This window comes from Mus pahari, chromosome 7, assembly GCF_900095145.1.
Source record: "Mus pahari chromosome 7, PAHARI_EIJ_v1.1, whole genome shotgun sequence".
NCBI classification, from domain to species: Eukaryota; Metazoa; Chordata; class Mammalia; order Rodentia; family Muridae; genus Mus; species Mus pahari.
In genome coordinates, this window is record NC_034596.1 from 78,411,106 (window position 1) to 78,435,478 (window position 24,373).

At 49.2% G+C, this 24,373-nt stretch overlaps 1 protein-coding gene across 2 annotated transcripts in view; it reads right to left on the reverse strand.

Annotated features, from left to right (window-relative positions):
* Dpf3 (double PHD fingers 3) overlaps positions 1–24,373 on the reverse strand; it is a 278,537-nt gene that overhangs the window by 83,295 nt on the left and 170,869 nt on the right. For both annotated transcript variants that reach the window (XM_021201848.2, XM_021201849.1), the window contains exon 6: positions 19,190–19,268. In XM_021201848.2, coding sequence (XP_021057507.1) covers positions 19,190–19,268 — 79 coding nt within the window. The remainder of the gene's footprint in view (positions 1–19,189; positions 19,269–24,373) is intronic.

The following is a 24,373-nucleotide window of genomic DNA, read 5'->3' on the forward strand; positions in this document are numbered from 1 at the left end:
CAAGAGACATCAGCCTTGTTTGTCACATCTTAAGGGCTGGACCCTCCCAAAGAAAATCTTTGATCTTTCGACCTGTTCTGTAGAATCTGGCATTGGTTGGACATCCTTGATGAGTGTTTAAAATTCAAGCTGGGGGCCTAGCAGCTATAAATTTAAGGTCTCTCCCTCCCTCCTTCCCTCCCTCCCTCCTTTCCTCTCTCCCTCTCTCAAAACAAACTAAGATGGTGCCTTGCATCTCAGTTCCATGTGACTTAGGAAGCAGGACCTAAAGAGGCCCTTGAGATCCACTCTCTGCCTGCTTGTGGCTTTTTCCATTTAACCTTTTAAATGATCTGAGTTCAATAAGCAACAAATTACAGGGCCATTGGATGTGAATCCACTTAGTCACCAAACACACCGTTGATGAGGAAGCTTTCAGTGTTGACACAAAGCAGCCTGGGCTCTCCCCAGATCCACCCATGACCCTAAGTGAGCTGTTTGTGCATTGCTGGGCCAACCAGTGCTTTTTTTTTCTTAATCATAGAATTTCAAGATCCTGTCACCCGGAATAACCATCCACTAAGATTATCCCACTAATGCTCCAGAAGCCTGTTCTTGGACTCCAGGAATGAGAACTCCCCACCCTTCAGGGTAGGTGCCCCTCCTCAGGACTTGAGTAATGATCCCGTCTACGCCGGCTGTCTTCCCTTTGGGGCATTTCCCTACTGACTTATTTGATGTCTTCAGCTTTACCTCATCTGCTGCCATGCACATTCTACAAAATATATTCGTTCACTGGCTGGTGAAAGGACATAGGAACACTTGTAGAAGAGACGAGAACCAGGAGTGGAGGCAAGCCTGTAGTATCTTACCCATGGTTTGAATACGGTTGGCCCCTATAGACTCATGTGTTTGAATGTTTAGCCTATAGGGAGGGGCACTATTAGGAGCTGTGGCCTTGCTGGAGTAGGTGTGGCATTGTTGGAGGAAGTGTGTTACTGTGGCGGTGAGCTTTGAGGTCCCTATGCTCAAGCTATGCCCAAGTTTGGTACACAGACCCCTTCTACTGCCTGCAGATAGATGTAGAACTCTCAGCTCCTTCTCCAGTACCATGTCTGTCTGCACAATGTCATGCTTCCTGCCATGATAATGGACTGAACATCTGAAACTGTAAGCCAGCCCTGATGAAACGTTTTCCTTTATAAGAGTTGCCGTGTTCATGGTGCCTCTTCACAACATTGGAATCCCTAAACTAAGACAAACACTGATGTCTCTGAAAACCTACAAAGCTAAACTCAAGCGATGTCATCTCATCCATCTCTTCCCCTAACACTGTAGAGGGTGGTTCTCTGGAGAATGAATTCTTTTGCTTGAGCACATAGTCTCAACATGTGCTTCCCAGACAAGCAGGACCAGCCTCACCTGGGAACTGGTTGCAGAAGCAAATTCTCAGGAGCTCCCCGACCGGCCCCTGAATCAGAAGCGATGGAGATGGTGGGGGATGCTCGACCACCTGCTCCACAAACCAGGGACCCATACTTTCCTGGAAGCTTTTAGTTCTAAAGCTTGAGAAGATTTGGGCCTGACGAATCAACTTGGTCTACCCACTTCCCTAGTGTGTGGGTGGAGGGTGGAGTCTCCCTTGAGGCACGGGATTGGCCACTAGCAGATCCAGATCCAGGCAGCTCAGGGAAGTGTCCTGGAAACCAGACTCCCTTGTCTTTTGTGGCTCATTTGAACAGTGTCTGTCCTTCGTCCCTAGACCTTCAACAATGTACTAATTAAATGCTAATACATGCCAGCTCGGTGTCGAGGAAAAGAGGAAGACAAGGAGCCCACATTCCCCTTTCCCAAGTAGCTCTCGGTCTAGCCAAAGAGATGAGCCTATGAAGGAGAGAGAGGGCATGGCTGTGTGAGCAGGCGTGGCTGAGGGGGGTATCTGAGACAGCTGTAGCTGGGGAGAATGGATTCCTAGAGTAAGAACCCCTTGCAGGAGAGCATGAGATGAGCCTAGCCATTTGGTACTGAGAGCCATTTGAGAAAGTGGCAACAAAGGAAAGGGGTCGGGTGGAGGGAGCTAACAAGAAAGGCACTGGCTTGACTCCATCCTGACAGTGAGGGATGAAGGGAGGCAGTGAACCTGGAGGATCAACTTAATCTGGTCCATATGTTAGCATACTGCCTTAAAGATGGCAGGGCAGTATTTACCTTGCTGGTGAGTGGGGGAAAAAAATGACCTTAGGGGTGGAAATGAATCATGAAGAAAGGGGTTCAAGACAGAATCTGGTAGAAAGCAGCGTAAGAATATAATGTGATACCAATGAACATGGCTGTCTCTGAGGTGCACTGCCCAGACCTGGCTTCATCTGGCACTGGGTCCTGCCTCCTTCTTGCCTTCCTGTGTATTTCTTAAGCAGTTTTCTCCTTACCACAGAGCCTTCCAGCATGCTCGTCTCTCTGCATAGCCTACTCCCCACCCCCAGCTTGCCTGATGAGCATCTAATCATCCTTCGGCTCTCAGTTCTAATGCCCTTCCCCAGGGAGGTCCTGCCAATCATCAGGACCCTGGTGTTCACCGTCCGAGGTCTGATCCACATCACTTCTATAGGCAGCCAGTGAGACAGACCCTGTACATTCGCACACACTAACACACCACATCGGCAGTGGTCAGCACGGGGTCTGACTGCCACAGGCACTTGGGTGTCAGCTAAGGGACGTGAGTAAGACACCCGGATCCCTGATTTGGGTGAGCTGTTAAAATGTAGGAGAAAAATCAGATTTAAGGAAGAAAGAAAATGGGTTCAGCCTGTGGTACTTTCATTCTTATGGAGAGAGATGTGGCTGGGCTACAGGGACCCTGGCACTGGAAGTTACAGGTGTTGGGATACAGTAAGGGAAACCCTGGAGAGGACCAATAGAGGTGGAAACGAGATTCCTTTTTTAAATTAGGTAACAAAGACTCCCATGATGGCCAGAAGCATGTTCCACAGGAGGAGAGTTTCGAGACAGAAAAAGCACAGAGGCCCCAGCTCAGACTCTGGAGCATAACACGTAAACATGTATGTTCAGGGCAGTCCAGTCCCATGGTGGAGGCTTGAATGAGAAATGTCCCCCACTGTGGTCGGGGCATTCAGACACTTGGTTCCCAGCTGGCAGGGCTGTTTGGGAGGCTTAGGAGGTGTGGACTTACTGGGGGAAGTGTCACTGGGGCTGGGAGGTGGACTTCGAGGTTTAAAAGCTTCAAGCCATTTCACGTTCACTCTCTCTGCTACCTGCTTGTGGTTCAAGATGTGCGTGCGTTCTCACCTGTTCCTGCTCCCATGATTCCCTGCCATGCTAAGCTCTCAATCCTCTGAAACTAAAAGCCCAAATAAATTCTTGCTTCTATCTATAGTGAGAGTTTTAGAATTTTGGTTTCCTTTAAAAACAAACAAACAGAAATATAAGATTGTTTTTGTTTCGATCCCAGGTGCGGGATGCGGGGCTGCTTCAGATGTCCACAGCAGCTGACTATGATTTACCTCATGCTCTAGCAGGTGCAGGAGTTTGCCAGCTGTGGATAGTTTTCGATGATTGTGTGATATTTGACTTTCTGGGGACTTTTCAGGGGGCATATAAATGCTAGAGACCTGAGAGGCAGGGTGGGGTGTTGGCAGTTTAAGTATCATGCACAAAGAAACGAAATGAAGAAATTAAGTATCCTGATGGCAAAGATCAAACTTGCTCCAAGGAACTCCACATGCTAATCAGCAGGAAGTTGTCTAACAATAATGTTGCCCCCTTTCTGCTCCATGACTTTACTCAGGAATCTCTTTCCTTCGGTCCCCCCCTCTCTTGACTAGTGGTAAGGGGTTGAAAGGGTGGATAAAAGGGAAACCCACAAAGTAGCAAAAGACAAGCTACATCTATGGGTTTCCTTGGTCACAGTGTTGTACCACAGCAACAGAAAAGTAACAAATGCGCAAATCTTAAAGAGGGCTACACAGAGAAACCCTGTCTCGAAAAACCAAAAAAAAAAAAAAAATGAGCAGACTCAGGCAGCGGCACTAAGTAAGGCCAAGAGATGGAGACCAAGAGGGGACCATTGCATATGGCTGTTGGAAGGCCACCACAGCAAGGAGATGATAATCCATGACCTTCTGGAAGCTGAGACAAGGAAATGAGGATGTACCAAAAGCTAATAGACTACTCCTTCCAGCAGAAGACAGGGCAGCTGGTGAGGACAGGGACTATAGCTACGAAGGAGAGGGATGTATGTAATGAGTTACCAGGGTGGTCTTGTGAGCAGGGCACAGGCTGAAGGGAGGCAGCTTGAAAGGCAAGTTAGGAGGAACTGGAGTTAATGGAGAAGACACTGAGCTCTGGACAGTTACCGACACTAAAACCTAGCCTTCCAAGTGACATCATCACAGGGGGAGAGAGGAGGTCAGAGTGCGATGGAATCAGAGTGCCACGGTTTGATGGGAAGATGTGCTTTGGAAATCCTGTGTTGGTTGCCGCAGGCAAGCTGGGGAGGACACAGACCTCCTGTGTTTAATCCTACTTTCCAGTCACTCCAAACACTGAGGACCAACTTCAGTGATCTGGACAATCAGAATGAGCTTCATACTGGGTTTCATGTTCTTTGGCTACCATCTTGAAATATACTTCCTGTGCACATTGTGTGTGTGTGTGTGTGTGTGTGTGTGTGTGTGCACGCCTGCATGCATAGAGGATGCTCTCTGTGTCCTGGAGCTCACTATAGGGTAGACTAGCTGGCCAATGAGCCCCAGGAACACCTGCCTATATATTTCCAGGCTCGGATTCTAAGCACACACCCACCACGCCTAGCTTTTTACATGAGTCCCAGGAACCAAACCCAGGTCCTTACACTTGCGAACAGTTCACCAACTGAGCACTACCCTACCCCTCTCTCCAGCCCCTCTGGATCTTATCTTGCCCTGGAAATCAGGGAGTGGAGATGTGGGAATTACTCTAGTTAAAAGCTTGAAATCCACCAGGGTGAACATAGGCCCCAAACGAGCAGCTGAGTAGAGAGTGGATTCCTGGAAGTTTGCCTAGGGCAGGTCACTGGTTGTCATGCCAGTGTGATCAGCTGTGCTGGCCTCGGTCGGGTTTTGTCATTGGAGAAGGGGAAACTGCACCGGCATCTGAATAGTCCACATCTGAACTGGGTGGGTTCAAACTCTGCCTGAAACTGCTGACAGCATGATCTTGGTAAGCCGCTAAGCCTCCCTGCACCTGCATACCCTCTCTGGAATGGGGGGCTCGCTGCGACAGCATGCCTACCTCACCACAAGGAGAAAGATGTAAGACAACAATTTAAAAGTGGATCCATGGTGAGACTCAGTCACCATCAGCTGTCACCATCCCCCACTGCCATCGGAGGGGGCTCAGTGAAGACAATAAACCCCAACGGGAAGGGAGCTGGCTTGTTTCTCCTCCAAGTCTGGGGTAATGGGGTAGGGTAGGAAAGAAGGTAAGGAGAAAAATAACATTCTGAAAATAAAGTACTGTCGCCATCTGCTCCCCTCTCGTCAAGTCGGCAATCCTGCTCTGGAAGGAGCTGTCGCAGGGAATCAGACTAAGCCCCAAGACTGCTGAAGCATGCAGAGAGGGCTGAACCCCCAGCTTCCCTCTATAGCCTCCTTCCCCAGGGCCCACTGCTCTACGTCATGTGTGCCTCTCCAGCCATCACCCCTGGGACCAGTCAGCCCCATCTGCGCTCAGCCTAAGGTCCTTCTTTTCACCTTGGCAAGCAAGCACCTGGATTTTGTGTTCCTGGCGCAGTGCGTGTGGAGAGCAATGGCTGTGACAAGGGAAGTCCAGCTTGCCTCCCTCTCTCTCCTTCCCCCTGGGGCAGATCCATCTGTCAAGCTGCAGAAATAGCTCTGCCCACATTCCTGGTCCAGAGCTGGGTTCTCCACATGGGACCTCCAGGCTAGAGTTCCGAATGCCATCAGTGTTGTCCCAGAGCAGGGACAGCATGTCCCCTAACCCCCTACCCTACTCCAATCATTGTCTGGGGCTGGGTGGAGGGGGCTGGGGGGGGGTGGCAGTTTCTGTGAACAAAGCCGGCTACAGCAGACAGCAGAATCCTTCCTGCCGGGGAGAAGCGGCTGCCTTCCCTACTGATAACTTAATGACTCTGGCACATTTTCATCAGCCCAACTTGGAGCACGCAGTGGGTATCTGAGCCAGTGGTTCCCAGAGACTGAAAGCAGCGACTGAAAGCAATTACAGGATGAGTGTCCAAGAGACAAAGCCGAGGCCTTGGGAGCCACAAGGCGCATCACATTCCCAGCGTCGGCCCATGGCACAGACACACAGCCCCTTCCCTCTACAGCCCAACTCCTTCAGCTAGGACACAAATCACAGCACCCGGCGTCTGTTGCTGGCTGGAGGGCATGGTAACTGCAATCAGACAGGCAGCCTCCAATCCCTACCACTTACAAGATGTGGATCCTGTTTTACAGGTGGGGAACCTAAGGGTGGGAAAGGATAAATGGCTCCCCAGATTAGCAAAGCCAGGATTCAAACCCTGGTCTGTCTGTCTGCCTGCCTTTGCAGAATACAGCTGTCATGTGTTTTCTGCTTGTCACTCCTGTCCCTGGCTCTCCCAGTGCCTGGGACTGACCTCCATAGCTTGCTTTTCCCAGGGGTCTTCATTCTGCATCTGGAAATTTGCCAGGAAGAAGAAGCAGATGCAGAAGGATGCAGAGTAGGAAGGGCAATTGAGGTCTGTGCCCCGCCCTGCTTTTCTCCTGAGGAGACCTCAAAATCATGATGTCATCCTGTTCACTTCTTCAGAGTGGAACCCACAGCCTTCAGGGCCTCATGCGTACCATTTGATCAGAAGAACCATCACTACCAGGCTGGCTGATAGACGTTTGGAGCTCTACACACCTGGCCAGCATCCCTCTGCAGTACCATCTCCGGGGAGAAGGAGAGCTCCTGCCCAGTTGCCCAAGTAGGGAGCAAAGTGAGAAAAGTCCTGTGTGACTCTGATAAACTGAGATTGAGGCAAACAAAAAACAAAACAACAAAACAACAAAACAAAACAAACCAACCAACCCAGGAGAGCTGCATCTCAGGGTGGGCTTGTTCATCCCTAAGGACCATTTGAAATGGCTGGGTTTTCTTGAAGAGTCAACAATGCCTCCACAGGACTCAAAAGAAAAGAAGTGAAAGATTCATCCAGTACCTGCAACATTTGCATCTGCAGTTGCCTAAGGGGCAGGGAGCCCCTCTCTGGCACCCCCAAGGCTTCCATACTAGGGTGGGCCTCCAAGGCTCTACTCCAGATGCTCTGGTTGCCTCCAGGAGCCCTGGAATACAGTTCCAGCTCTTTTACAAACCCTCTACAGATCCCTGGACAAACCACATTGTAAACATATTGAGGCTGGATCAGATCCCTTCTAAGTCCTCTCCGTTCTAGCTCCTTGTGGTTATTTCCTCTCGGCCTTGAAAGGTCTGTGTGCCCCCTGAATCCCTTACCCCCTCAGCTATGATAGGAAAAAATGATATAAGCTCCTAGCCACAACATACGCCCAGGGTCTGCTGACACCCATCTCCCCACCCGCCCAGCAAGGCCAGCAGCTGCATTCCTGTGATGTCAGAAGCTGGAGGAGTAGAAATATCCTGACATTTTTGTAGGTTTTTTTTTTTCCTTTTTTTTGCAATAAGATCTCATGTAACGTAGGCTAGCCTTGAACTCACTATTAGCCAAAGCTGGCCTTGAACTCCTGATTTCTTTGCATTCACCTCCCAAGTACTAAGATCACAGGTATATACCTCCACACACAGCTGACATCCTGCCTGTTTAAAGACAAACATCTCAAGGCCTGGCATTGTCCCTTATTGTGTGAGTCCAGACCCAGGACCTAGTAAACACTGAGGCCAGCTGTAACCAAGGGCAGCTGTCCTTCTTTAGGAATTTATTATAGGTGAATATGGCTCCCAGTTAGTAGCAGGAAGAGGGAGCTGATACAAGTCTTTCCTTTTAAGATGCTATGTAACTTGTTTCTGAGCACCCAGAAGAGAGATGCAGACAGACTCTAAACCAAACTGCTTAGTTTCCCACCCTACTGAGAAACATGGCAACGAAAAGCTGGCCATTTGCCCTGTGACCTAGGGTAAGTGACATCATCCTTGTCTGTGAAATGGAGGTCATGGGTCTGTATACCACAGAGACAGGGTGAGGCCTGTGTCCATTTCATGAAGGGCACATTTGGGGTCTGCCCATGGCATGGCATCCAGAATGCTAACCATTTTTGCCAATTCACTCAGTTCTACAGACTGTATCCCTAGATACAGACTCCAAAACCCGGTGCACAGAACACAACCAGGGATTCCCCTGGGGTGTTAAGTGCCCTTGTCAATGTGTATAAAGAAAATAAATATCTATTGACAATATCCATGAAGTGGGCAATGAACTGATGCTTTTCCGCACTCTCTTACTGAGCCTTCCTAGAAACTCTAACACTTTTATCAATGTTATTAGTTTTGGATGTGTCCAAGGTCACGGCTAAGAAATGATGTGGCGGGGCTGGTGAGATGGCTCAGTGGGTAAGAGCACCCGACTGCTCTTCCAAAGGTCTGGAGTTCAAATCCCAGCAACTACATGGTGGTTCACAACCATCTGTAACAAGATCTGACGCCTTCTTCTGAGGTGTCTGAAGACAGCTACAGTGTACTTACATATAATAAATAAATAAATCTTTAAAAAAAAGAAAAAAGAAAAAAGAAATGATGTGACAAGGCTTCAAATCCTGGGCTTTTGACTTCAGAACCATATTCTTTCAACCATCCTCTCAAAACAGGGTTTTTCTGTGTAGCCCTGGATGTCCTGAAACTCTCTCTGTAGAGCAGGCTGGCTTCAAACTCAAGAGATCTGCCTGCCTCTGCCTCCCGAGTGCTGGGATTAAAGGCGTGCACCACCACTGCCTGGCTAAGGCAGTGTCTGAGTCCCCATTTCTAGGGACGCCCATGTTACCATGTCTTTAATTAGTTCTTTAAATAATAAAATGTAATTCAATTATATAAAAATAATTTAACTAATAAATACAACGGTCAACATTCCTGGGGGAAATAAACAAAGAAAAATCAGAGCCAGTTACCATGGTGGCAGCTCTCACCTTGGAAGAGCTTGTGGTTGCTTGGAAGCTTGTGGGTGTCCCCTCTCTGGGGACCTCTGTACACCTGCTAGGTCAGGATGACGACCTGAGAAATGCTGGACCAGTACAGAGCAGACTTTTTATGACTCCTTAGCCACCCTGTGTGTAGGGCTCACCTTTTTGTGACCCCTAGCACCTTTAGGGAAACAAAAGTCCATCGCTTCTGTTAGACTTCCTACCTGGACCTCCTGACACTTCCCAGCTTTCCTGGTAAAGTCCTATTGCTCTCCAAATGTCCTTCTTTCCAAATGTTCCACTCAAGCCTCCCTTTATGTCTCAGCGTATCAATCTCCAGGTGTCAAGAGTCATCGATGCTTCTCTCTCCCTGCTCGCAGGCAACCCTCTTGCTCTCAACCATAGCCAAGTTCTGCAGAGTCTTCTCTCTCTCTCTCTCTCTCTCTCTCTCTCTCTCTCTCTCTCTCTCTCTCTCTCTCCTCTTTCTTTTCCCCCTCCTCTATCTCTACCTCTGTCTATCTCTCTGACTCTTTGTCTCTGTCTCTCCCTGTATCTCTTCCTCTCCCTCCCCTCTCTCCCTCCTCCTCCCCCTCCCCCTCCTCCTCCCTCTCTGGAGGCCAGAAGCCAACATCAACCATCACTTCTCAAGCACCTTCCACTTATTTGAAGTGGACAGGGTCTCTCAATTGGCCTGGAACTTGCTAAACAAGCTAGGCTTGCTACCTAGCAAGCCCCAGAGATCTACCTGTCTCTGCCTCTCCAGCACTAGGATTTCAAGCTTGGGTACCACATCCGGCCTTTTTCATGTGGGCTCTGGGGATCAAACTCGGGTCCTCATGGTTTCAAGGCAAATGCTTTACCAACTGAGCCATCCCCACCATGCTGTGGATTTCCTGTCACAAGGTCTGCTTTGTTTGCCTGATTCATTTTTTCATGCTCTTGGTACTATCCAGGCTTCTCCTCATTTCCTTATACATGACTGGAAAGCCCCTTTCAGACTGGGCTGCAAGCATCTCACCTGAATCATCCTATAAGTTAACTTTTCTAAACATGCCCCCAGTCTGACAGTGTAGTCACCTTCAGATGAGCCCAGCCTGGTGTCTGTAATCCCTCCTGCTGTAGACACCTGATATACACTATTACCCTGGACAAGGTGACCTGTCTCCTGTCCTGGCATGCTCCTTCTCCAGCCATTCATCAAGGGTTTGGGATAGCCCTGAGCTATGGATTTGGTACCAATGGCCTAGGACATGGTCCTTGCCTGAGATGGTACACTGTGTAGCCTGAGAAGACATACACACAGGCAGACTGCGAGCATACACTATGAGAGGGAGCTTTGAGGAGCCCTCTCAAGGTTCACTTGGAATGCATCATTTACCGAGGATGGAAAGGATGGGAGGAGATTCACAGCTGCAATCAAATTCCACCTCTCTGCTTACTCCCTGCATGACCCTGGGAGAGTTATTAACCCCCTTCTCCCCAGTCCTCATCTCGAAGATGGCGATGACCATAGTTTCTATCTCATGACCCTTCTGTGAGATTGAAATAGTTCACATAGAGGAAACTCATAGGACATTCTAGATCCATAACCTACACCAGGAACCTTTCCTATGATGACTTCTTTACACACCTATACAGAAACTCTTCTGTAACCCTGGAGACAGGAATCCATTCACTCTGCGCTCATTTAAATCTGACTGGCCTTGAGATGTATTCTCTGACCACCCTCCTACACACACACACACACACACACACACTATTCTTCTTTGTATGGTTAGCCTGATCTCTCCAGGCATACTTAGAAAGAAGAAAGAGCTATGGTCGAAGAATGTTTCTTCAACCATATCGCATGCAAACCCTTTATCTATGTCCTCACAGTTGGGCCTGCCCAGTCAGGTGCCCTTCCCACTGCACACAGAGAAAATGATACCCAGAACAAGCCATCTTCTCCAAGCCCCAGACAGCAAGTGGCAGAGCCACAGCTTGGCACTCAGGGCAGTCCCCTTCCCCAGCTCTCTCACCTGGCACAGGCCATGCCGCTACTGTGACTAGCACCAGGCTCTATGACTTCACAGTTCTACTTCCAGAAAATAATAAGACATTATACAAGGTTGGACTCATTAACATTTCATCCTGGGTAGAGGAGGGGCTCATGGGAACCCACCCCTCCCAAGGGACAGCTAGTGGGAAAGGAGGAGACGTTTTCTTCAGGGGTATAGCCACTGGAAGATGCTTATGCTCCTGTGAGTGACTCCTTAGCAAGGGGTCATATAGGCAACCCTAATTAAGCTCCTCACTGGGTTACCAAATATAAATAAAAATGAATAAATAATAGGAAAGAGAAGGGGGTCTGGTTGGAAAGAGAAAATGGATCTGTGGAAGTGAGAAGGGGCGAGAGGGTAATGGGAGAGGGGCACAGTCAGAATAATGAATTATATTCACTTATGAAAAGTGCCATCATGAAACTATTATGGACAATTAATAGATGCTAAGACAAACAAAACAGAACCGTGAAGAAATAGCTGCAAGGGTGTTAATAGAGAATAACATCTAAACTGAACATTTAGCAAGCTGAGTACTGACCATATGTCCAGAACAACCGTAAACTGTGGCATGTCCACGTTGTGGAATAGTATGCGGCCCTAAACTGTTGCCATGGAAACATGCTTGTTGACACAGAAAGATATTCCTCTCGTACTGGTGAGGGGAAGGCCCAGGGAGAGTTGGGGGGAGGGAATGAATCCTGGCAAAGCCTACAAAAACCGAGCTCCCTCTGAGGCCTAAGATAACAGAGGAGATATTTCCCCTCTTCCGACATTCCTACAGCTCTGCTTCCCCCCCCCCCCCCCCCCCAAAAATTCTTCCCCCCCGGGGGGGGGGGGACTATTTTCAAAAATAAAAAGAACCTCTTAGCGTCGTGGCTAAAAGGGTTCCTGTGGGTGAGAAAGTCAACTCAGAGGGCACAGGTGGCTATGGTGGCACTCTAGAGAGGACAGTGGGTAGGGCAAGTACCTCGGAGGACAAAGAGGACAGGGGCAGGCAGCAGGGCAAAGGAAACAGAAGCAAGCAAATCCAGGATGTGCACCTGAGGAACTTCCCAACCCCCTCAGGCCAGCCCTGCAGGGACACTGCCACTGGTCGGTCATACAGTGGCATTTACATATTTAAACAGGACCAGCTCTGCAAGGACAAACTGCAGGCTATCTCCGGTGCTCCATCCCTCCCACAGGCCCTGCTCCACAAATCAAATTTCTGGGGCACTGAGCCTCCTCTGCCACTCCCTCAACCCACACAGAGCCAAGGATCTACAAGAGAACAGCCAGAGACAACTGAGTGATGGCCCAGCCACTGCACAAGGTGGCAGGCCCGAAGGCCAAGTTATTGGCTTTTTTTTTTTTTTTCTCTTTCCCTGCCACGGTCTGAAGCACAAAACACAAGAGCCCTGGAGAATGCCGGCCTCCGTGCCCTCCAAAGAAAATTTTCATAAGATAGAAATAGTTATCTGAATCTACCTGCCACACTCGGGTTTTAGTGAAGGCAGGTTGATCTGAAAAGGGCTGAGGGGGAAACAGGTTTTCCAGAACCTCCATGGCTGCCCACCCCTGCAAGTCATCCAGCCATAGCTCCTCCAACTCTTGGTATAATCGCCTGATATCCCACAATGCACTTCTCCTTGCTGCTCTGAGACATCTGGTCTAGGCAGATAGCCTCACACCGAAGCTGCTGTGTGGGAAGAAGGGAGCCCACAGTGCAGGGCTGGGTGTGATGAGGGAGGTCTGGAGCTCTGAGGGACCACAAAGAGGACACAGCAGAGCCACTAGCAAGCAGACTAACCTGAGACCCACACTTCACTCTCTCCCCTTCTCCCTCTGGAATAAACATGGCAGAAAGTAGATTTTTAGGGCGGGAAGAGAGCCCGGACTTTACTCTAACATGGCACCTATTGGACACGGTTGCACCCCATTATGGTTTGAATGAGAAAGGCTAACTCCACCCAACTCTGGAGTCACGGAATACTTGACCCCAAGCCAACGGCACTGCTTGGGGGAAATGTAGAGCCTTTACAATAAAGTGGGTCACTGGGGCAGCAGATGGGATAAATTATAGCTTGGTCCTGTTTCCACCCACACCCTCTGTTCCCTGAACTGCTAACCTGAAGGCAATCAGGCTCCTGTGCACAACCGCCGTATTAGCAAGACGACATGAGCGTTGTCATGCCTTGCCCGCCATGATGGCCTGACCACGTACTCTCAAATCAGGAGCTGAATCAGTACACTGAAGCCCCCTAAGAAGCTTCAGTTCCATATTTTTCTCACAGTAAGGAGGGAAAAAATAGGTAATAGATACCTCCAGCTAGATTTCAAAGAGATCACTCACCCTGTAGCATGGTTATTTAAAAGTCACAGCCATATCTGCAGGGCTAGGATCCTGGGATCAAAGATCCTACTGACAGAATTGGCACTGAGTGGAACTTCTTGATGTGTCAACACCACCCCATGACTCAGAGGTGGGTCACATTCAGATGTGTCACTAGACTACGCTAATGCCCTAGTGTGCCGTGATTTTAATAGATTTAAACAGAAAAGCCTAGAAATCATGTCATCCATTCAATTACAATTACTACCTGACGATCGGCTTGCCGATCCAATACTAGAAGCAACCCCATTAGTGTATCACACAGGATACTTACTGCCTCAAAGAATGCAGGTTTAGTAACTGATTTCTAAAACAATCTTCCCTCAGCTCTTAGGAGAGCCCCACAGTAGGAGAACATGCTGAAGCAGAACTAGATTGTGCCATTTCTAAGTCGTGGGATTCATATCTCAGTGTCACAGTCAACCAGCTGTGGGACCTGGCCTCTCTGAGCCCTGTTTTTTTTGTTTGTTCAGTTTTGGTTTTTTTTGGTTTTTGTTTTTTTTTTTTCACAGAAAAGCGAGCTCAGCTGTCCCCAAGGCTCACGCTTACCATGGGGGTTTATGCAGACAGTCTGTACAAAATGCCAATCACACTACTCTGTGCATGGTAGGCGCACACTAACAGGATTGTTACTAGAACTCAGAAAAGTTCCCTGTGTGCAGAAACACGGGGGCTCCCTTGTTCCTCTCAGAATGCCTACCACATAGAGACTGAATTTCTCAATCACTACCCCGGCATCACCATCTCCTCTATCGTGTTCCTTGAACAAAGAAAAAATGGCAGCCGGTCTCTCCTTGGGCGTCTGCCATGCTGACAAGGGCGCTGCCGAGCAACCCAGAGCTGGAAGCACTTAGGGCAAGGTTGAGTAGCTCAGGTAACGACACTGAGCGCATCCCAGGAGCCCACACCCGAGGGTTCCTTTCATGTCTGTCCCCACTTAACACCCCGGCTGTTACGGGGATAATGGTACTATTAGGGCTTTGCGCTCCTGAGTACATTAAAGTCAGGTGCAGCGTTGTTGTGTTTTAGACTGGATGGCTGAGCTTTATCATTGCTGGAAGAACTACCAAGGAACGATTCAAAGGAAGCCAAGTAAAACAGTGAGGCAAGCCAGTGGCTGACTGCCTAGAGAATCCAGAGGCTGTGCGATTTCTAGGCATGACTGGGGAGATGGCTTAGTGGGTAAGCGCTGCACAACCATTAAGGAGCCGAGCCCGGATCCCAGCACCCGTGTAAAATACTGAGGCAGGGTGAGCACCTGAGACCCCAGCACTGTACGGGGTAGAAAACAAGAGTATAGAGAGACTCACTTATAAGTATCACCTGTCAATAACCAATGCTTATGGCCAATGAGCTGAGGCAGAAAAGAGGAGGTGGGACATCCAGCAGGGATAGAGAGAATTTTGGGAAAGAGAGGGCAAGAGAGGTGAGGAAGGTGAGGGCAAGGGAGTCGCTGAGGAAGATGCAACAGACCAGGCCTGAAGGAGAGGTGACTAACCAGGAGGTAGATGAACTCAGGGTAGAATAAAAGGGATAATGAGTAAGTCAGAAAACAAGCCAATGCTTAGGGCCCAGGCATTTATTAATAAATAATTAGTCTCGGAGTCATCATTTCCAGGAGCTGGGAGGAAATTTTGGAATTATTTTTTAGACAAAAGTGTTGCCAGCTGCCAGCCCAGCTCCAGGTTCAGTGAGAAATAGACCCTGCCAGAAAGGAATAAAACAGAATATTGGATGTCCTCCTCTGGCATGTGCCTACACCTATGCTCACATAAAACACATACATATATATCACTGGAAGAGACAGACAGACAGACACAAATAGAGACAGAGACAGAGACTCAGACACAGACACAGACACACAGACACAGACACACAAACACAGACACACAGACACAGACACACAGACACAGACACACAGACACAGACACACAGACACAGACACAGACACAGACACAGACACAGACACAGACACAGACACACAGACACAGACACAGACACAGACACACAGACACACAGACACAGACACAGACACAAAGAGGCAGAGATATCCAGGCAGGGAACATTAAAAGGGCTGTGTGGTCAAGGCCAGAGCCCTCAGGTTGGAATGAGAAGAACCTGCCGTCCTCAAACATTATCATACGTATGAATGTCCTGGGAAGTGGTAGGAACATGCAGGCTCCAGGCCTGGCCCCTGGGGTTCTGATGGAGGAAGTCTGGAGGGAGACCCTGGAATCTTCAGGAGGGTGTTTTCATGGATGTCTAGGTTATTTGTGCACCACTGGTCAAGATCCAAAAACACTAACAGGCTCACCGACAAAGTCCATTGCTGTTGCTTTGTGTTAAGGTAATGACTGCCTTTCCGGAGACAAAAGACAGACAGGGAAGAAACAGAACTATAAGCCTTCAACTCTGTCAAATTTCAAGACAATAGAGATCAGTTACTTGGTAGAAAAATGAAGTATTCATGTGCATAGCATAGATTGGGTGAAAAAAATAAATTACATTTAGATGATTTAATATTTCTGAGACAAAATAAATTCAATGGCCAAGTGAAAAGCGAGAAGTAAACCTATGTCATCTGAAGTTATCCACTAAAATAATTTCTCGGCCACCTGTTGTGAAAAGGACGCCTAGGCCAACAAGATGTCTGCTATATTCAGGAACACATACCAGGAAGGGTTAAATACAACTGCACCTGAAAAAAATTGGCTATCACCAACCCCCATAAATCCAGAGAGAGGTGCTTGGGGTCCAAGGTGACCGAATATTTTCATAAATAACTCCAAAGATGGAGTGGGGATTATGCAAATTAAACCTCAGATACAAAAAATGGCAGGGGTTGCAAGTCTGTGGAGAATGGAATTTAACTACTGGGCAATGTCTTTAAATTTGCCTTTATTGAATCTTGTATATTGAAGTCACACGTTATTGTATCTGTTTATTGAGACTCAATGTGGCCAAATGCAGAGTGATTTATGGAAAGAAAGTTAATCAAATGGCTCAGGAGAAAAGATTCTACACCTGGAGAGACCCAGGCACTGGACAGATAGGATCCGGCTGGGAAGTGGTTAGAGGGGCACAGAGCGGTTGCATGTTTTCAGAAAACGGGGGTTTGTACCAAAAGCTGATGTATAAATCGAACTAGCAGATGCCTGCTGTTCTCTGAGCTATTTGGCCTTGATGCTGCTTCCCGTAGACGTGCTTAAATGCAGACCCAGAGGGAATTCGGGAGCAGGATAACACCAAGATTATGGGGTGAGACCCGGTTCACCCAAGAATACAGGGGATGCTAGACCAAAATGCTGACTGTGCATTCTGTTGGGGAAAGAGACAGAAAAGACAAAGTGATATGGAGGAGAGAGGGGTTCCAGTGCCCACTGAGGGAAAAGTAATAATGGAAAACACAGCTGGAATCGTGGAGGAAGGGCAGCTGTGGTAAGGACACCCCTCGGGATGCTGAGGAAGGGTGACAGGACACCTCTCTAGTTAGGATGCATTAGAGATTATTAAAAGCATTCCTTGTCCACCTCGGGGGCTGGGGGGTGGGCTTCATGACCTCTCCAAAGGTCACTTCTACCCCTAGGGAATCCCGTGTCTGAAGGGCACCAGATAAAAATAAAGTCTATTAATCACCAAGCTGTCACATAATGTCCTGAGAGAGCCAGAATAAAGAAGGGCAAACTGCAGTGGACCTTGCTTTTCAGAAGGAGGAAGAGGGAGGCAGTGTGTGGGGTGGGGGGGGGGCAGAGCCAAGGAAACAGCTCCTGAGACTTGAGGGGAAAGTCTGTGTGAGAGTCCCCTCAAACTCTGCAGGGGGAATGGGGATGGGGGAGTCACCCTATGGGGTGGGGAGCAGAAAGCAGCAAAGGACACCTAGGCGCAGGTGGGAGGTTTGGAGGAGAGGGTCTCCTGAAAGCACAGGATGGGAGCTAGGAGGAAGGCTTGGCTTATCAAACCTCTGTGCCCGAGGAGGACCAGGAGCCAGGCAATTGGGCACACAGAAAGAATACTTCATAGAGAGAACCCTGCCAGATGTAGCTGTCACAGAGAGAAGAGAGAAGAAAAAAATAGGAAGTTGAAGCAAGAAAAAAAGAGCACCAAGAATATTGTCTGGAAATATAAAGAGATTATTACACCTCAGAATCCCAAGCAAGTTCTAGAAATAGGACCAGTGAGATGGCTCGGCACACTTGCCACCAAGCCCGATGACCTGAGTTCAATCCCTGGAACCCACAGGCGGAAGGAGAGAACCAGCTCTTACAAGTTATCCTCTGCCCTCCACGCTAGCCATGGCATGCAGCAACCCTGCTCACAGACCCACACTTAATCATCAGTCAGTGGAACCCTTTCGAAGTTACAGAAATAGAGTGAAAAGCTAAGTCCACTGTCAAGAACAGCGGAGAGTCGCGTAACAGGGAAGCACAGCTTTTCAAAAGAGGAATGGAGCAGTTATGTCTCAGCTCCCAAGCAGCTGCTGGCTCTCTTAATGGTGTGTCGGAAATCCTACCCACTGCCCAGAACCAGTCTCCCAAGGACTAGCACGCCTGGACTGTTCGCATAGCAGGACACAACTAAATGACATCGGGGAAATAAGGCCCAGACCAAAAGCAGGTACCTCCTGTCAAGGAGCAGGAAGTGCACCAGACCCCATGCCCTGCTTCCTTCTCTTCCTGGAACATAGTTCCCAGAGGATGGCGATACCTGCAGAGGGCTCAGGAATGCCATCTACACGGCATATGAAGCAGACAAGTGAGGGTCATGGAGTGCGAGCTCTGGGGAATGTTGTCCCACCAGACGACGTCCCCACAGGGCTCAGAACATTCTGATACCACCGGGCCAGTGGAAAGGCAGGGAAAGGTACCGCCCCACCGTGTCCCGTCAGTCCTATCCCCTGACTCTCTTTGCCTCCACAGAGGCTGCAGGACCTAACAGGATGGATGAGCACCCAGAGGGACCACCATGCCAGGTCCTGCTTTGTCTAGCTTTCTGCCATTCTCAGAGCAACCTGGTCCGTGTGGCTGAGTTCTGGGTTTTGAGAGCAGATGAGAATGGAAAGGAAGACTCCCCTGCCGCGGCCATGGGCATGTGGTATAGATGGGTGGCCCTGCCATGGAGTGAGCAGGAAGTGCCCAGGAGAGTGACAGGTAACAGGGCAAGGCTGTGGAACCCACGACACCATACCCTGACATATGAGAGAAAAGAAAACTAATGTTCTCTCGATGAGCAGTCCTTCCTCATGCCCTTCCCTTGGCCTCTGTCCTCACTCCATCCTCTGCCTCTCACCCAGGAGCCAGGCAGCCATTCTTCCAAAAGTTGTTCCTGAGCCAGGGAAGGAACAGTGGAGATGACTTGAGGGCTATTTGTTAAAAGCAAGCCACCATCGTAGAAAGATTCATAACCAGCCCTGCCTAAGACAGGAGAGAGGGAGAGAGAAAGGAAACTGGAAAGCCAGGGGGAGAGCTGACACCCCGGAGCGCAGTCTGAGAGGTGGGATCCCCTGCCAAACTACTATTGCCCAGAGAGCCGCCTCGCCACAGCAGGAGGGAATGTGACCACAGAGACCTGGAGACAGGAAAGCCCGGCGGCGTGGACCAGAGCTGGTGCATGACAGCCAAAGTGGCACGGAGAGCCTGGGCTAAGACACAACAGGAGATACTTACTGTCACAGACGTAGGGTTTGTCGTGGTCTTCCTGAGAGGCGGCGTCTTGCCTCCTCCTGCCGCCTGCAGAGCCACGAGCCTGAGGAGACATCGAGGACAAGACACTTGTTACTATGTTGGCCGCTCGGCTCATGGGCTCACACACTTTAAGTCCTACCGGGTGAACCGCCTGCACCACACAGCCTTTGTTCTCAAGCCAACCCTGCTTTACCGGCGGGAAAACTGAGGCAGAGAGGATTAGGTAAGTTGTCTTGACATCCCGCAGCTACTCACCTGGCTCATCTCATTGTTTCCAAGGAGGAAATATAATAGTGGTCCCTTTGTACAGGGAGGGGACTGAGGTGGAGGAGAGGTGAAGTAACCTTCCCAATGTCGCTCATCTACCAAATGCAGAATCAGGATGTAAACAAAGTGTGGCTGAAAGGCAGTGTCACGGCTGAATATGAAAATCCCTGACTAGTGGTATCATTTGGAGGATGGGGTGGGGGATGGGAACTTTAGGAGATGAGCCAAACTGGAGAACGTAGGACAGTATGGGGGTATGTCTTTAAAGCTTATAACTGCCCTGGGCAAGTCTTCTTTCTGTCCCTCATTGCTTCCTGGTTACAGTGAAGCAAACTAATGTGTGCAGCTGTATATACCCTTTGCCAGTGTGGCATTCTGCCTCCCCACAGACCCGTAGCAATGGAGAAAGCCAATTGTGGCTGACCCTTCTGAAGTCATGAGACAACATAAATCCCTATTCCCTTAAGAGTCTTTCACGAGTACCTTGCCACACAGAGGGACAGAAGTCTAACACAGTCCCGTATCTATCAAATACGGGGGCCCCTCTACCATACAGCATCTCTACCTCACAGACAGTGAACTCTACTGACCGACACTCTCCTACAACATGACAGGAGATGTCAGGTTATGCTGGTCAGCTGATGAGCACACTAGGGGTGGAAGAACAGGAAGTATAACAGCTGTGCTGGGGTACCAGGTTCCTGTGCCCTCAATGCCTACCCTAAAGGCCTCGGGAGCCCAGTCTCCTCCATGTTCGGCCTTCACAGTAGGGCTGGGCTTCAGGCAGGGCTCCTGTATGTAGTCTACCTCAGGCCTCCCATCAGGGACTCAGACCCTGGCCTTGAGGTCAACTGGAGCTGGATTGCTGATACCTTCACCAGAACCCTGGGTGTCTCCCTGGGTGGGTCACGAGACCGGGGGAGGGGCAGGGCAGAAGGAGCTAGACTTCAGTAGTAACAGAGACTAGCCTGAAAGGCAGGCAACAGCTCTGTGCTCCCCCCCCCAGCCCCCCCAACCCCCCCCCCCAGACACCAGAAAGCAGCAAGGCTTATTAACAAGCCATTGTAAGCCCCATGCCCGGCCTTCCTGTGCCCCTTAGCCTTCTCCTGGTCATTCATTGCTAATGAGGAGTGGTAGACTCCCAGCCATGGAAGGAGCTGGCTGCAGTCTTCAGAGACAGAGGGGAAGGGTCAGCAGGAGAGAACCATGGCAGGACAGAAGTGTGAGGGGCGGGCCCAGGACCTGCTCTTGAGAAGTGGTCCCAAGGATCCGTGATGGGAAAGCCTGAGGTGGATTTTCCCACATTCGCACACTCACAAATACAAGCGCATATATACTACTGGGGACTTCACTATAGATGGGCCCACTCTCCAAGCCTGTGGCACTCACTCTCAAAATACACACACCTCACAAGCAACTCCACCTTGTCAAACTATCACGTTTGCCATATTAGCTTTGTCTTTTTCAAAACAATGATGGCAAGGAAGAGAAAGGAGAAGGAAGAGGAGGAAGAGGAGGAAGAGGGAGAAGAAGGAGAAGAGGAGCAGCAGCAGCAGGAGGAGGAGGAGGAGAGAAGAAGAAGAAGAAGAAGAAGAAGAAGAAGAAGAAGAAGAAGAAGAAGAAGAAGAAGAAGAAGAAGAAGAAGAAGAAGAAGAATTCCACCTCCCCCTCCTTGTCACTACTTCCCTGCTCCCTATCCCTGCCAGGGATAATTGGTAAAAGCCACTCTCTTCTTCCCTTCTTTCTCTTTCTCTTTCTCCTCCTCCTTACCCCTTTCATCCATCTCTTCCCCTTCCCCCTTCCTCCTCCTCCTCCTCCTCCTCCTCCTCCTCCTCCTTCTCTTCCTTCAGACACACTCAATACCCAGTGAGCACTGCCCATCACTCTGAGGCACTGACAGATATTGGGCTCAGGATGCTAAAGGTAGTCACCTTATGGCCCCGGCCCTCCCCACACCTCCTCTGTGAAGCCGGGGACTGCTTGACATGCACAGCTGGCAGCCCGGTCACAGCCCCTTGGAGCAGGTAAAAGCAAGTCAGGCAGAATGATGAGGCCGCAGCAAATGCTGGAGGGGCCTCTACAAGGCTGGCCAGTTGTCAAGGCAGGAGATGAGGGGACAGGCAGAACAGAAGCACCACCACGGGAGGGGAGGGGCCTCTGAGGGAGTCAGCAGGGGAGAAAGAACAGCCCTGCTGAGAGCCAGCTCCCTCCCCTTGCTGCTGGGCTGCCCAGCAGGGAGGCCGAATGCTCCCACACTCCCCAAGGCCTTGGTTTGACAAACAGAGATAAAGACCATAAGGGCATCTGAGGTGATGTGTGTGGAGGCCATAGAACTCTTGATCTCCTGGAAGACAGAAGTTTGACAACTTGGAATCCTTTGTGTCCTGTTCAAATGCCACTTCCTCCAAGAAGCCCTTCCTGGACCACTGATGTCCACCTGAATCCTTTCTTTTTCTTTTTTTTCTTTTCCTTCTTCTTCTTCTCCACTTTATGGTTAGCCAGGGGACTTGCTGTTATCGGGTACTACATGTACATGCGTGAGTTTACTTGTTGATTTTCTGTCGATCTCACAGGAGGTCAAGTCCTGTATGGGCCACCACTGTCATGAGGGCAGTCCACCAGGCAGCGAGCTGACCCTGACTGTTCTTTGTCTGTATCCCAATGCTTTTCCTCAAAGGCCATCAGCTAATCCTGAACTCCCCAGGAAAGCCCCTGGCTGGGACTCTACCTCCCCACAGCCCAGCCTAACCCGTTCTACATGACTACCCAGCCACACAGACAACAGAGATGAGAGTGGGAACCTGAGACCACGCACTCCCTCACAGGCCTCCGCGGCCACCTAGGGCATGCTTCTATAGCCAATGGCAGCCTACTGCGAACCCAACCATCTCACCCAGGCTCAGGCTGTGTCTACATCTTTGCTGTCATGTTTTTCTGTATGATTGCCTCTCCTCTGCCATCCACAGACAATCTACATTTTAGCCCTGCTAGTGTTCACCCTCCAAAAATCTTCCCCTTGCAACACTTCAGAGTAAAAACAGTGCTGTCTTAAAGTCTGACGGGCCTACATTTAAATTCCAGCTCTAACGGGCAGATATTCATTACTGTAACAAACAGCCTGAGGTTGGTACTTTCAAAAGGAAAAGAGGGGAAATCCGGCTCATGGATCTGGAGGTGCAACATGTAGGGGACTCATCTGGTGATATTCTTCTTGCTACCAAAATCCATAGGCAATACAGAGCATTCCATGGCGAGAAACAGAGAGCCCTCATTTGTGTCTCTTTCAGACTTCTGTCTCTTTATAGGTCCTTGGGAGAAGCTCTACCCTGACCTTACCTAATAATCCTAGTGACTTTCCAAAGACCCATTCTGAATACAATGGTCATCTGGTTTCTGACCTCTCTGCATCTCAACTGACCTTTAAAGTTCATCACATGAAGTCTCAGGGATGCTCAAGCCACATCCAAACCGCGGATAGCACCAGCTGGCTGTCACAGAACAAGCTTTTTTTTTTTTAAGATTTGTTTATTTTATGTATGTGAATGCACTGTAGCTGTCTTCAGACACACCAGAAGAGGGCATCAGATCCAATTACAGAGGGCTGTGAGCTACCATGTGGTTGCTGGGAATCAAACTCAGGACCTCTGAAAGAGCAGTCTTAACCACTGAGCCATCTCTCCAGCCCCCTCCCTCTAAGCCTCAATTTATTCATTTATAAAAATGGGCAACAGCAGGCCAGGTGTGGTGGTGTACATCTGTCACCCCAACACTCAGGAGACAGAGGCAGGATGAATACTTAAAGTTTACGCCAACCTGGTTTACACAGAAAGTTCTAGACCACCCAAAGCTACTTAAAAGACTGTGCCTCCGGCTGGTGAGATGGCTCAGCGGTTAAGAGCACTGACTGCTCTTCCAAAGGTCCTGAGTTCAAATGTCAGCAACCACATGGTGGCTCACAACCATCTGTAACGAAATCTGACCCCCTCTTCTGGAGTGTCTGAAGACAGCTACAGTGTACTTGCATATAATAAATAAATAAATAAATAAATAAATAAATAAATAAATAAATATTTTAAAAAAAAAAGACTGTGCCTCATATACAATATATATGTAAGTAAGTGAATAAATATATTGGGCATATCTCTCCAGCCTAGTTGAGCTAGCTAGGATTAGGAGTGGAAGCCACAGGATATGGTTAAGCCCACAGGAAGTTATTAACCCCTCCATGCCCGTGTGGGTCCTCTAGGCTCTCGCTGTATTTGGTTGGCACATGACGAGAAGCCAGCAGACATCATGAATCTCACTTAGCACCCCCCCCCCCCAATTTGAGTCTCGGGTCCTGAGGGAAAGGTGGCACTTTATACTTTACTCTGAATCCGTAACAGCCTCCTGGGCTCTTCCACATACATTAGCTCAGATGACTCCTGTCATAATCCTGTGAGTTGGACCGATCATGTTGCTATATCCCTGTCTGTCCGTTGGTGCTGGTTTTGAGTGGGTCCATGCCGTTCCAGGTCCCAGGACCCTCGGAGACAGAAGGACGGCTTTCTAGACTCTGATACAGAATGCTTTGAACCTTACTCTCCAAAAGGGACCCATCCTCCCTCCCTGAGGATGTTCATGCCCATTCACACATTGAAGCCATGGCAGCTGTGACCATACACCACAGGGTCCTGCCTTACTGGTCATACAGAAGGCTCAGTAGGGCTCAACTAATTACTAGGCCAAGCCTATTTCAATTCTTTTTCTTTCTTTCTTTCTTTCTTTCTTTCTTTATTTATTTATTTATTTATTTATTTATTTATTTTCTTTATTTACATTTCAAATGCTATCCTGAAAGTTCCCTATACCCTCCCCCTGCCCCTGCTCCCCTACCCACCCACTCCCACTACTTGGCCC